Source organism: Spermophilus citellus (genome assembly GCF_964194105.1).
Source record: "Spermophilus citellus genome assembly, chromosome: 17".
NCBI classification, from domain to species: domain Eukaryota; kingdom Metazoa; phylum Chordata; class Mammalia; order Rodentia; family Sciuridae; genus Spermophilus; species Spermophilus citellus.
In genome coordinates, this window is record NC_138199.1 from 57,004,382 (window position 1) to 57,017,646 (window position 13,265).

Genomic DNA, 13,265 nt, shown 5'->3' on the forward strand with positions numbered 1-13,265 from the left:
AATTGGCCAAGCCTTGATTTGAACTCAATCCACCTCAAGAGCCTTTATTTTTTAACCACTATATCACTGACCATTTGCATTTTTCTGTGAAGTGTGAAGTTCATGTTCGTATTTCTTACTCATTTTTCTTTCTTTGTTTTATTTTATTATTTTTATTATTATTATTATATATTCTTTTGGTACCAGGGATTGAACTCTATGGCATTTAACCACTGAGCTTCATCCCTAGCATCCCCCACACACCCTTTTTTTTTTATTTTTTTTTTTTAGTTTTTTTTAGGTGGACACTATATCTTTATTTTACATTTATATGGTTCTGAGGATTGAACCCAGTGCCTCATGCATGCTAGGCAAGCGCTCTACCACTGAACCGTAACTCCAGCCCCCCCACCCTTTTAATTTTTTTTTTCAGTTTTAGATGGACATACTTTTTTTTAAATTTATTTTTATGCAGTGCTAAGGATTGAACCTAGTGCTTCACTTGAGCTAGGCAAGTGCTTTACCACTGAGCTCTATCTTGAGCCCTTTTTATTTTTTATTTTGAGACAGGACCTTGCCAACTTGCTGAGGCTGACTTTGAACTTGTGATTCTCGTGCCTCAGCCTCCCAAGCTGTTAGGATTACAGGTGTGCACCACTGTGCCCAGTTCATTTTTCTTTTCTTTTCTTTTTTTTTTTTTTTTTTTGAGAGAGAATTTTTTTTTAATATTTATTTTTTAGTTCTCGGAGGACACAACATCTTTGTTAGTATGTGCTGCTGAGGATCGAACCCAGGCCGCACACATGCCATGCGAGCGCACCACTGCTTGAACCACATCCCCAGCCCCTCATTTTTCTTTTAAAATTGCTTTTTTTTATATGGGAAATATATTAATTCCTTATTATATATAACAAATGTCTTCTCCATGTTTTATTATGCTTTTAACATATAAGTTTTGCTGAAATGCAGGCTCATTTTTTTTCTGTAGAAGTACAATCTATAAACCTTTTTCCTTTGTAGAATTTTTTTTTTCAATGTTGGGGATTGAACCCAAGACCTCTCATCCTCAGAATGTGCTTCTACCACTGAACTACATTTCCATCCCCTGTCTTTTGTATTTTGCCTTCTCAAAGTCAAAGATGATGGTTATAGTTCTATGTTTAGACTTATGAGGTATTTTGGATTATTTACATCATTCTTTTTTGTTAGCACAGCTAATCTAGACTTTAATATCCTGTTTCTTACAGCTTTCTTTGTTTTGTTTATTTATTTTTGTTTTATTTTTGCAATACTGGGGATTAGACCCAGGGGCACTCTACCACTGAGCTGCATCCCCAGCCACCCCAACCCCTTTTATTTCAAACAGGACCTTACTTCTACCACGCGGCCTGCGCAGTGGTTTCATTAATGAGGTTCTAGGCATTAAGTTAGTTAGAAGAGATCGAAATAAAACACACAAACCAGTACCTTATTTTACATTGCTAGGTCCGAGATGGCTCGCCTCCCTGGTTCCCGCCTCTAGCCGCCCAGCAGGGCAGCGAGGATTACTCAGGGCTAGCAGGAGAGAGAGAGAGCGCGAACACGCCTGGGAGCAGCCTTTTATTTGGGGGACAAGAGATTCAGGGGAGAATTCCATCCAATGAAGGTTGAGGGGGGGCTGCACTCCAAGGTCAGGGTCAGTGATTGGGTCTCCAGGGTCAGTGGTCACGCACACCCCCACACGGATGGGCTCTCTCATCAGGAAAGGGTCGGGATAGCTCCGACACAGCCAGAGTGCCTCAGGCCCTTAACGGGAGTCACCTAATCACGTGTCAGAATGGCTCCCCACACTTACTAAATTGCTAAATTGCTGAGGCTGGCCTCAAAGTTGAGATCCTCCTGCCTTGGCCTCCTCAATCACTGGGATTACAGGCGTGTACCATCACACCCGGCCTTCCTTTGTTTTTATCTTTTCTGCCAATCTAAAAAGTTTTCTGTAGACTGTAAAACACAAATGCATCAGATGTCATGAAAAGGTAACACTTGACATTTGAAGCCAAAGATGCAGCAGGTTAGGATAAGAAACGGTTTGTGAACCATGTAGCATTTCCCTGTCTTGGCTACTTAGCTGACAAGCCCTTGGTTCTGTTGATCAGAATAGCTCTCTTGACTAACAGATTCAGATTGTACTATTTCCCACACTCACATGTCTGAGAAACAAGACTTTATTCACCCACATCAGATCATCACATTCTTTTCACCCACTTAACATAATTTCCACAATCAATCTCTTAAAAAGATAACTACTGCCAGGCCACATTCAGGTTTGCCCCCAGTCCATCATGTCCCCCTGGGGATTCTGCAGAGAATGAGGGACACACATCAGCACACTTTTCAGCCAACCTTGGCACTGACAGCTCTCACCTGGATGAGTGGTCATCAAATTGCCCCCCAGATGCAGAAACCACAGAATGAACAAACCTGCCAGTGCTGGGAGGGATAAAATTCCTTTCTGAGTTAGATCCTCAAGAGATAGACCTCGGGGATTGTCAGGTCAGATCTATGGCTCTCTAGTGCTTGAGCTTTTCTGTGTAATCCCTAAGAAGGACTTAGACACCTTCTGCTTCAATCTGCAGTGAACGGACAGCAGTTCTTCCCAAGACAGCTGTTGCAGGGAGGGACGGTTCTACTTATGGTAACATTCTTCCTTATGTGGCTGGAAATTTATCCTCTTCCGGCCTCTACTGCTGGTCCTAATGCTGCCCATCCCCCAGATATGCAGAATAAATCCTGTCCCTGCTACATCTTTAACTTAAAACTTTCAAAGGTTTTTAGGTTTTTAATAAATAACCAATAATTTACCCAATTAATAATTGACTTAGATTTGTATAAAAGTGTATAGTTTCTGGGTTGAAGGATATTTTAAAACATCTCAGCCAACCTGGCTTTTCAGTTTGGGTGCTGAGCTTCTCCTCCACCAGATCTCCCAACAGATGGAAATGTGAAGTGTTTGTGTCATGTCCTAAGATAAAATTAGGTGGCTATGTCTTGTCCTAAGAAAAGATGTGACTCTTAAGGAGGATTACATTTTTATTTCATTTGGGAACTTTGCTTCTCACCACCGTTCCTCCTCCTTGGCAGCTAAAGCAGTCGATGGATACGTGAAGCCACAGATCAAGCAAGTCGTCCCTGAGTAAGTGTTGGGGCCCAGCGCCAGGCCCCCAACTACTTCTCCGCTCTCCCCAGTCTCGACCCCACTCCTGACACTGCCACCTCTAACCCTGGGCCAGCATCTCCATCCCCTAGTAAGCCTGGCTCAGGTCTTGGGAGGAAATTGGGCTTAGTCATGCTATGGCCAACACCCAGGAGCACACATCCACAGCTGGGGACCTAGGGCCAGTGGGACACTTTGTCCTTCTATACACCAAAAAAGATGTAAAGGCGCCCCAGAGCCCCTCCCCAGGTCAGCTGCCACTTGGCCCCCTGGCAGCTGAGGCCGTGTTCTGCTTCCCTCTGCAGGTTTGTGAACGCAAATACAGACGCTGGGGCCAGCACCACGTACATGGACCAGGCCCCCTCCCCGTCTGTGTGTCCCCAGGCTCACTACAATATGTACCCACAGAAGTAAGTTGTGTTCTTCTGGGGGTCTATGGGGAGGAACTGGGCCCTGGCCTCAGGCTGGAGCCCTGGAGGGCTGGTGGGACCAAGGAATCCAGAGCTCCTCTAGGTCTGCGACCACCAGGCTAGGCCTGGGCTCTGGACTATAGGAGGGAAAGATTCCACCAGAAAATATTGGTTCTTTAGAGTGAAATGGGGCAAATGGCATCTGTTCCCCTTTCTAAAAATGGAGAAATTTTTTGCTATATATAGGAACTGGGTGGGGGGCTGGGGATATAGCTCAGTTGGTAGAGTGCTTGCCTCGCATGCACAAGGTCCTAGGTTCAATCCCGAGCACTGTAAAAAAAAAAAAAAATTAAAAGAACTGGGTAGGTTTTTGTTGGGTGTGGGCAGCCAGTGATGGGGCTGCTGGGGTGGGTATTGGGGTTGGGGTCTGTCTGCCCACAAAGGCTGCTCCTCGCTAGCGTTCAGATAAGTAGTTCTTTTCCTGTGAGGCCCTAGGCTGAGGAAGTAGGTGGTCTTAGGCCACTTGCCTGGTAGGCTCTGGGGCTCAAGGTGGCCTCTGAACTTCATCTCTTGTCTTCCCCTCCCAAGTCCTGATGCCGTCCTTGACACGGATGGGGACTTCGACCTGGAAGACACAATGGATGTGGCCCGGCGTGTGGAAGAACTCCTAGGCCGGCCCATGGACAGTCAGTGGATCCCTCACGCACAGTCGTGACCCGATCTCGCCAACTTCAGCTTCTTCATCCTCGCCCGAGGATTTACTCTTGTGGATGTTTTAATTCCATGAACCGCTTCTCCTTGGATACAATACTCATAATGTGAAGTGTTAATACTAGTCGTGACTTTAGTGTTTCTGTGCATGGTGGCACCAGTGAAGGGAGTGAGTGTGTGTGTGTATGTGTGTGTGTATATGTGTGTGTTTGCACGTTGTAGTGTTTCTGTCCCTTGCTGTCCAGAGTCTAGCTGCAGCATTGAGGCCACAATGAGGCTGTGCTTGTTTTTACCTTGTGCAAAAAGGCAGTTAGTTCTGTGGACCCTGGAACTTGGCCGTGTGTTTTAAGGGTGGCTGAACTTGGACATGCTGAGGTTCAAGTAAGAGAAGGACAAAGGGAGGAAAAGGTACCTCCTCTCTAGGGAGCCTTTGTCACTCTGCCAGGCAATTGATACCATCACCATCTCTGCTTGTCTTTTAAAATGTAGAGAACTGCCTTTTGACCGAGAAAGCCAGTCCTCCCTCCTCCCCTCGCCCCACCCCTGTATTCGCGGGTAGGGATGGGAAAAGGGGTAGCATGCAAGATGGGGCAAGGGAAGTCACAGGTTTGCTGATGGGTAGTGGCTTTTTACACAGCACTGAGCCCATCTTAACAATCTCTTTGTCCTTCTCTTCCCTCCTCCCTTCCTCCCCTTTCCGTCTCTCTGTCTCTGTCTCTGTCTGGAATTGCCAGTCGGTTCTTCTGTGTGTACACACACAGACACGTTTGGCAAAACAGAGGAAAGGAAAGAAGGTCACATAACTGAGAGCTTACAGGGTGATGTCCTTTGTGTTCTGGCCAGAGTGCACGGCATGCCCAGCCTGGCACCCAGAGTGTTGCCTCGTTGCCCGGGCAGCTGCTCCTCTGTGTGCTGTCTGCCCCTCCTCTGCATGAGTGGAGGCCCTACCCAGGCTTTCTAAAGGCTTGGTTTGGATAATGACTTTTTGCAAATGTCTAATGATGTTTTTGTTTCTGGATTGGGTCTTCTTTGTTTTCCCTTTCCCACCCTAATTTGACAGTAAAATTCTTTCTCCCTGCACCAGGTACTGGGCCACTCCTACCCCGTTCACCTCTTCCCTTCACTGTCACACACCATGTCTTGAGGAGGAGGTAGCAGGAGTGTGGCCTGAGCCTGGGGCCAGCTTGTGCAGCAGGTGGGCCACTGGCTGCAGGGTGCTGGTGTCAGAAGTTGGCAATTGGGGAAATGCACTCAGCAGGTTGGCTGGGAAGTTTGGTAAACTATAGAAATAAAACAAACCGTTTCCTCTGTAGTACACCAGAAGGGAGGGGCTGCGGCAGGCAGGTGGGAAGAGGGTAGAGCTTACAGGTAAGGCCTTCAAGGCCCCCTTCGCCCCCTCTCCAAAAGAAGGGCAGGACCACACCCAGGAGAGGATGGCCCTAAAACCTTATTTTTATACATGTGAGTAAATAAACAGATATTTTTTTTACAAAAATAACTTCTGAATTTATCAGTGTTTTGCTGTTAAAGGAAAATACTCCTCTGTAGTAAATTATTTATTGGAAGATGACTTTTTAAAAGCTGCTGTTTGCCTTGGCTTGGTTTCATACACTGATTTATTTTTCTATGCCAGGCAGTAGACTGCCTCTGGAGCAGGCTGACCCTCCGTGGTTACCCGATAATGGCTGATGGAGGAGTCCTGAAGCCCTCCCTCCCCCTCAAGATCCGATTCAAATCACAGTGGGTGTGTTGGGGACAGGTGAAAACCAAAGCCGAAGGCTCCAGGACCCAGGCTTAAAGAGCCCTTCCCTGCTGTCACTCAGATGCTTCCCAGCACCTGCCTCTGAGTGGCAATCTCTGTGCCAGCAACCCGGGCAGGGACAGGGACAGGGATGTGGGGCTTGACACACTTTCAGATTGGTGGTAGACACAGCCCCACGGCCCATGGAGGGAAGAGCAGCCTGGCAGTCACAGGCAGCTCCGAACTCATTCTGTAGTTGGGCTGTGGGGTTGGGAGGAAGGGTGCTGAAGGGTGGCTTCCATACAGTCGCTGAGCTGTCCTCAATTTTACTGAGGCTGTGCCTAGAGATGGGAGAGGCTCTTCACTGAAAGGTGTGCTCACTGTCTGCATTCTGTTTTCTCTCTTTGCCCTGTTCCTGCAACCACAAGAGGCCATGGCAAGTCTTGACCCCACCTCTCTCTCACTCCCAACACACACACCCCCAGCCCTCAGACATCTCAGCACACGCGCAGGGTTTTGTAGGGGGTGGAGGGAGACTCAAAGCGGATATCACTTAAAATGAAAGTATACTTTTTATAATTTTTCTTTTTTAAAACTTTGTGAAACAACCAATAAAAAAAAATTTAAAAAAAACTTTGTGAAATTATTTCAGATACATATTTTAGTGTCAAGGCAGAATAGTATATAGCCACCAAAAAAAGTATTGTGTATTTTATGTCACAATAAAGGCTTCCTCTCAAAGGACAATATTGAGCCCTGTTTTTATTGCTTTCCTTCATGTGGCAAGGGAGGGTGACTTCAATAGGAAAAAGTTCTAAGTCATCAATATGACTGGAAAAGGGAACTAGTTGGGAGTCAGTATTGGAGGGTGTCTCAGCTTTGGTGGCAGATAGGGGAGTTCTCTTTCTCTACCTGTCTCTCTCTCTCTCTCTCTCTCTCTCTCTCTCTCTCTCTGGTGCTGGGGATCAAACTTAGGGGCACTTTACTCGAGCACCCAGCCCTTTTTTCATTTTTTTGAGACAGGGTCTCACTAAATTGCTAAGGCTGGAACTTGTGATCCTCCTGCCTCAACCTCCCAGGTTGCTGGGATTACAGGTGTGCTTCCCCACACCCCCTGGCAGATGGGGTGTCTCTTACCTTCCTGTTCATGTAGCCTTCACCTCTGAGCCTCTGCACACTCTTCTGGTTAGAAAACCCATTCTCCAAATTCCGCACATTAGGACGCCTCCCCTGTGTGTGTGTGAAAGGAGAGTTCCTTCCTGAGAGGCTTGTGCTGGGGGAATCTGTCATGATCAGACGTTGGTTTTTGCCACACCAAAGGTATCCCAAGATCATCATGAAATACAAAAGAACGTGCAGGAAGGCCCTGAATAGCCTAAGCTGACTCTGAAAGGACAAAGAGGAGTTAAGGAAGGTGAAGGCATTCAGCCAGAGGAACTAGTGCAAGTAAAGGCCTAGAGGCGAGGGGAGCGTGATCTGGCTGCAGTAAAGGGTATTCAGTGTGAAGTTCTGGAACTTCAGTGCCTGTCAGCATCTCCTGTGGGGCTTTAAAGTGCAGGCTGCTGGCCCGCACCCACCGCTGAGTTTGTGGTCAGCAGGTCTGGTGTAGAGCCCCAGAGTTCATATGTCTAACAAGTTGCCAGGGGGCGCTGGTCCAGAGGGCACATTTTAGGAAACATGGCAGGGAGGACTGGGAAGCAGGCAGGGAACAGGCCACAGGGGCCTCATGTGCCAAGCTGAGTTTAAACTTCACCTGGAAAAAAAAATGTTAATGTAATATACCATATCAATCAGATAAAAAACAAAAACCAGCCCGGCACGGTGGTGCAAGTGTGGTTTCAAATGAACCATGGACCACAGCATGTTAACATTCTATGGATCCTCTATTCCAAGGACTCTCTCTCTCTCTCTCTCTCTCTCTCTCTCTCTCTCTCTTTTTTTTTTTTAACCCAGATGTGGTGGCACACACCAGTAATCCCAGAGGCTTGGGAGGCTAAGGCAGGAGGATCAAGTTTGAGGTCAGCCTCAGCTTTTAGCAAAGCCCTAAGCAACTTAGCCAGACCCTGTCTCAAAAAGGGATGGGGATGTCAATGGGTTCAATATCCAATACTAAAAACAAAAACAAAAAAAACATGATCATTTCAATAGATGCAAAAACCCCACAGGTACCATCATACTTATTTTTCTTTTCTTTTTGGAACCAGGGGCACTTACCCACTGTTTCAGTCAGCTTTTTCACTGCTATGACTCAAAGACCCAACCAGAACAATTGTAGAGAAGGAAAAGTTTATTTGGGGGCTCATGATTTCAGAGGTCTCCATCCCTGGACAGCCAGCTCGATTCCTTGGGGCTCAAGATGAGATAGAATGTCATGGTGGAAGAGTGTGGCAGAGGGAAGCAGCTCACATGGTGATCAGAAAGCAGAGAGAGGTCTCCACTTGCCAGATACAAATATAAACCCCAAAGCCATACCCGAAATGTCCATGTCCTCCAGCCACACCCTACCACTTCAGTTACCACTCAGTTAATCCCTATCAAGGGATTAATCCACTGAAAGGTTAAGGGTATAACCTAATCATTCTCCTCCAAACCTTCTTGCATGTCTCACTTGTGAGTTTGGGGAGACAACACACCTAAACCATAACCACTGACCCTTATCCCTAACCCTTTTGATATTTAGAGCCAGGGTCTCACTAAATTGTTGAGTCTGGCATTGAACTTGGGATCCTCCTGCCTCAGCCTTTCAAGCCACTGGCTGGGATTACTGGTGTGTGCCATCACACCTGGCATAACATCATAATGATGAAAAACTGGATGCTTTCTCCTAGGATCAGGAATAAGACGAGGAAAAAGAACACAAGCGGTGAGAGTGATATTCCTGATCTAGGGGAAAAGCATCAACTTCATCAAAATTAAAAATGCTTGTGCTTCAAAGGACACTAGCAAGAAAATGAAAAACACCCCACAGAATGGGAGCCAATATCTGCAAATCATATATGTGATAAAACATTTGTATGTAAATATGTAAAAAGTCTAACAACTTCATAATAAGACAACCCAATTTATTTTTATCATAAATATGAACTCATTAATCAAATTATCGAATTAATAGGTTTCACTGTGACATTTCCACTTATGCATATATTGTGCTTTAATTACACCTATCCTTCTAATTATAACCTGTCTTGCCACCTTCTCACTTCCTGCTCCCTAAATAGCTTAAAAGTTTAAGCTATTTAAAAGTGAGTAAATTATATGAACAAACATTTCTCTACTAAAGATATACAAATGTGTGAACCACCTGGCACCTATGTAATCCCAGTGATTTGGGAGGCTGAGACAGGAGAATCACAAGTTCAAAGCCAGCCTCATTAATGGCAAGGCACTAAGCAACTCAGTAAGACCCTGTCTTTAAATAAAATATAAAATAGGGATGGGGATGAGGCTTAGTGGTCGAGTACCCCCAAGTTCACTCCCCGTACCAAGAAAAAAAAAAAAGATACACAAATGGCCATAAACACATGAAAAGATAAGCAACATCAGTATCAGTAAAATGCAAATAAAAACTGCAGAGACACCAGTTCACACCCATTAGGATGGCTATAATCCAAAAGTTAGATAATAGCAAGTGTTGGCAAGAATGTAGAGAAATCAGAACCCTCATATAGTGCTGGCAGGGATGTAAAATGGTACAGTCTCTTTGGAAACCAGTTTGGCAGTTACTTAAATAGTTAAACAAAGTTACTACATGACCCAGCCATTCTGCTCATAGGTATCTACAGAAGAAAAACAAAAACATTTATCCACAGAAAAACTTGTCCACAGACGTGCATAGCAGCATTATATATCATGGCCAAGGAATGGAAACAATCCAAATGTCCACCCACTGATGAATGGATAAACAAAATAAATATCCATAACTGGAATGTTCGCAATGAAAGGGAATGAAGTACTGATACTCAGTACTACCCAGAAGAACCTTAAAAATATCCTGTAACTCGGGCTGGGGATGTGGCTCAAGCGGTAGCGCGCTCGCCTGGCATGCGTGCGACCCGGGTTCGATCCTCAGCACCACATACCAACAAAGATGTTGTGTCCGCCGAGAACTAAAAAATAAATATTAAAAATTCTCATTCTCTCTCTCTCCCCTCTCTCACTCTCTCTTAAAAAAAAATATCCTGTTAAGTGAAAGAAGTCAAATGCATAGGATTACGATTCCACTTATATAAAATGCCCAGAATTGACAAATCCATGGAGGCAGAAAGTAGATTTTTGGTTGGTTAGAGGATAGGAAGTTTGGGAGAAATGATAGTTAAAAGATACAGGGTTTTGCCTGGTGTGGTGGCACATACCTATAATCCTAGAGGTTCAGGAGACTGAGACAGGAGGATCACGAGTTCAAAGACAGCCTCGGCAACAGCAAGGTGCTAAGCAACTCAGTGAGACCCTGTCTCTAAATAAAATACAAAATATGGCTGGGGATGTGGCTCAGTGGAGTGTCCCTGAGTTTGATTCTGCCGGTTATCAGTTCTGCTCCCTCACATGGTGAAGTATAACATTAGAGAAGTATGCTGAGGCAAGCATATAAAGCAGGGTTTATTTAAAAGGAGGTAACATGGACTTCTCCCTGGTGGGAGAAGGGGGCCATAGTTGGTATTCCGGTATCCCAAGAAGTGAAGGTGTTCTGCCTTTTTATATGTCCTAGGCTTCCTTTGTTCTCCTGCTCTGCTCTCTACCCCTTATCTCTCTCCTTCCTGCTTTTGTAACTAGGCCCAGGAGGTGCTGAGTGGGATGGCCAAAAGGTGGGAAACAGGTGGGCTGGAGTGGCGGAGGAGGAGTGATCCAGGAAGGAAGGGGGCAGGAAGGGGGTGTGATTAACAACTTCTTCTAGGGAGGGACAATCCCTGGGACAGGTTACCTTAGCAACAGATTGGAGCAGGGGCCAGTTAGCTTGATAAGGGCTAAGAAAGGGCTCTGAAAGAATTAACATTCAATTCCTCCATTCTCTGGGTCTGACCCTTGCCTATCTGCCTAATTCTGGCTTCAATTTCAATACCCCTCTCCCCCAAAAAGGTAAAGGGTTTTAAAATTGTTTTAGATGTTGATGGACCTTTATTTTACATATTTATATGCAGTGCTGAGAATAGAACCCAGTGCCTCTCCTGTGCTAGCCAAGTGCTCTACCACGGAGCCACAACTCCAGCCCCAAGGGCTTGTTTTTGAGATGATGAAAATATTATAAAATTGACTGGCCCAGCATGGTGGCATATGCCTGTGATCCCAGCGATTTAGGACACTGAGACAGGAAGATCACAAGCCTGGATTGCACAGCAAGACCCGGGGTGTGACTCAGTGGTAGAGGGTCTCTGGGTTCGATCCCCAGTGATACTGCTGGTTATCGGTGACTGAGTTCGGCTCCCTCAAATGTTGAAGTCTGAACCCTAGAGAAGCACGCCGAGGCAAGCATAGAAAGCAGGGTTTATTTAGGAAGGGGTAACATAGACTTCTCCTGGGAGAGAGAAGGGGGCCATCGCCGGTATCCTGGTATCCCAAGAAGCGGGTGTTCTGACCTTTTTATATGTCCCAGGCTTCCTTTGTTCTCCTGCCCTCTTCCCCTTATCTTCCTCCTTCCTGAGTAGTGACTAGGCCCAGGAATGCTTGGTGGGGTGGCTAAAAGGTGGGAAACAGGTGGGCTGAAGGGGGAAGGACAGGATGGTGCAGCCCCAGGACAAATTAATTATCAACTTTATATCTCCCTTTAGGGAAGGGCAATTCCTGGGACAGGTTACCTTAGCAACAGGTGGGAGCAGTAGGAGGTTCTTGTTATGGGTGGAGGAAGGGCTCTGAAGGAATTAACACTTCAGTCCCTCAGGGGACAGTCTCCAACTCCCCCCCCCCCCAACCACTCACTCAAAATTGGCCTCCTTGATCTGACCTGACTCGATTTACCAATCTATACTTGACTGCCTGTCTAATTCTGGCTTCACCAGTCGCACACACACCCAAAAAATGTTGTGATAGCTGCATGTTATCTGTGGATATACTGGAATTGAATTGTACACCAAATGGGTGATTCATACTCTCTAGATTATATCTAATAAAACTGCTGTTTAAAAAAAAAAAAAAAAAACGAAAGCAAAAGCAAGGGGAAAAAAATGAGCAAAAGTGAGGTGGGGCTGCCAGAGGGTGAGAGCAGATCTGTTTAAAGAGACTCAGCCAGCTGGGTGGAGGTACACGCCCTGCAAACCCAGGAACTCCAGAGCCTGAGGCGGGAGGATCACAAGTTCAAAGTCAATCTCAGCAATTAAAGAGGCCCTAAACAACTTAGCCTGGCCCTGTCTCAAAATTTAAAAAATAAAATAAAAAGTGCTGGGGATGTGACTCGGTGGTTAAGCACCCCCAGATTCAATCCCTGGTACCAAAAAATAAAAAATAAAGAGATTCAGCAGGGAAGAAAACTGGGATTCTCAGCAACCTGGAGGTGAAGGGTTGGAAGCAGGGTATTTTGAGGGTCCAAGACAGTAATACAAGTGGAGGGAGGGTTTAACATGGACGGAAGGGCATTCTGCTTCTCCTACCTGAACTCGGGAGTATAGGAGCTCCACTTTTGTGAATGCCTTGCTCCAAGTTGAAAAATTACCTCCTATCATAATGATATAGGAAGTTTGTTTTTCCTTGAGATAAAGCCAATAAGCCAACACAACTCCAATTTCCAGGTAAAGTCTGAATGAACCAATGTAACCAATAGTGCTGTCAAGTTGTCTTATTTAAGGACTAGTTGTTTCTCTCAGAATGTGTGTAATCAATTGTACCCACTTGTCAATAGAAAAGGATGAGAATTCTTTCGGTCTTGGCAATTTCTTAACAGATTGCCTATGACACACATCACATTCTGGCTTAATGCTTATTCAATAATAAAAGTGTTTTCTGTCTTGACTATTTTTTTTTTGGAGAGGATTTCTGCATTGGGAGAAGATTTGGGTTTTTCACAGTTCTCAAGTTTGAACCTGCTCCCGGATGGAGCGTGCCTCACTCACAGCTCAAGCTGTTTAATAGCATTCTTTTCCACACTCAGCTTTCTCTTCCTTTGCCCCAACAAATTTGAGGATCATGCTACTCTGGCCCCAACTCCCTGGTCAGCCAGCCTGAGCCAGCTCCCAACCGGCTCTTAGGTGACCTGTCCCTTTAAGAGCACCCCCCCTACTCCTCCCTGCTTGGGCGGATTTCCTCA

The 13,265-nt window shown here is 45.6% G+C and overlaps 1 protein-coding gene across 1 annotated transcript in view; it reads left to right on the forward strand.

Annotated features, from left to right (window-relative positions):
• The window catches only part of LOC308636169 (signal transducer and activator of transcription 5B), a 64,621-nt gene extending 58,833 nt beyond the window's left edge, over positions 1-5,788 (forward strand). The window contains exons 17-19 of the mRNA XM_081271352.1: positions 3,100-3,151; positions 3,478-3,582; positions 4,171-5,788. Coding sequence (XP_081127478.1) covers positions 3,100-3,151; positions 3,478-3,582; positions 4,171-4,297 — 284 coding nt within the window. The 3' untranslated portion in view covers positions 4,298-5,788. The remainder of the gene's footprint in view (positions 1-3,099; positions 3,152-3,477; positions 3,583-4,170) is intronic.
• Positions 5,789-13,265: the final 7,477 nt, after the last annotated feature.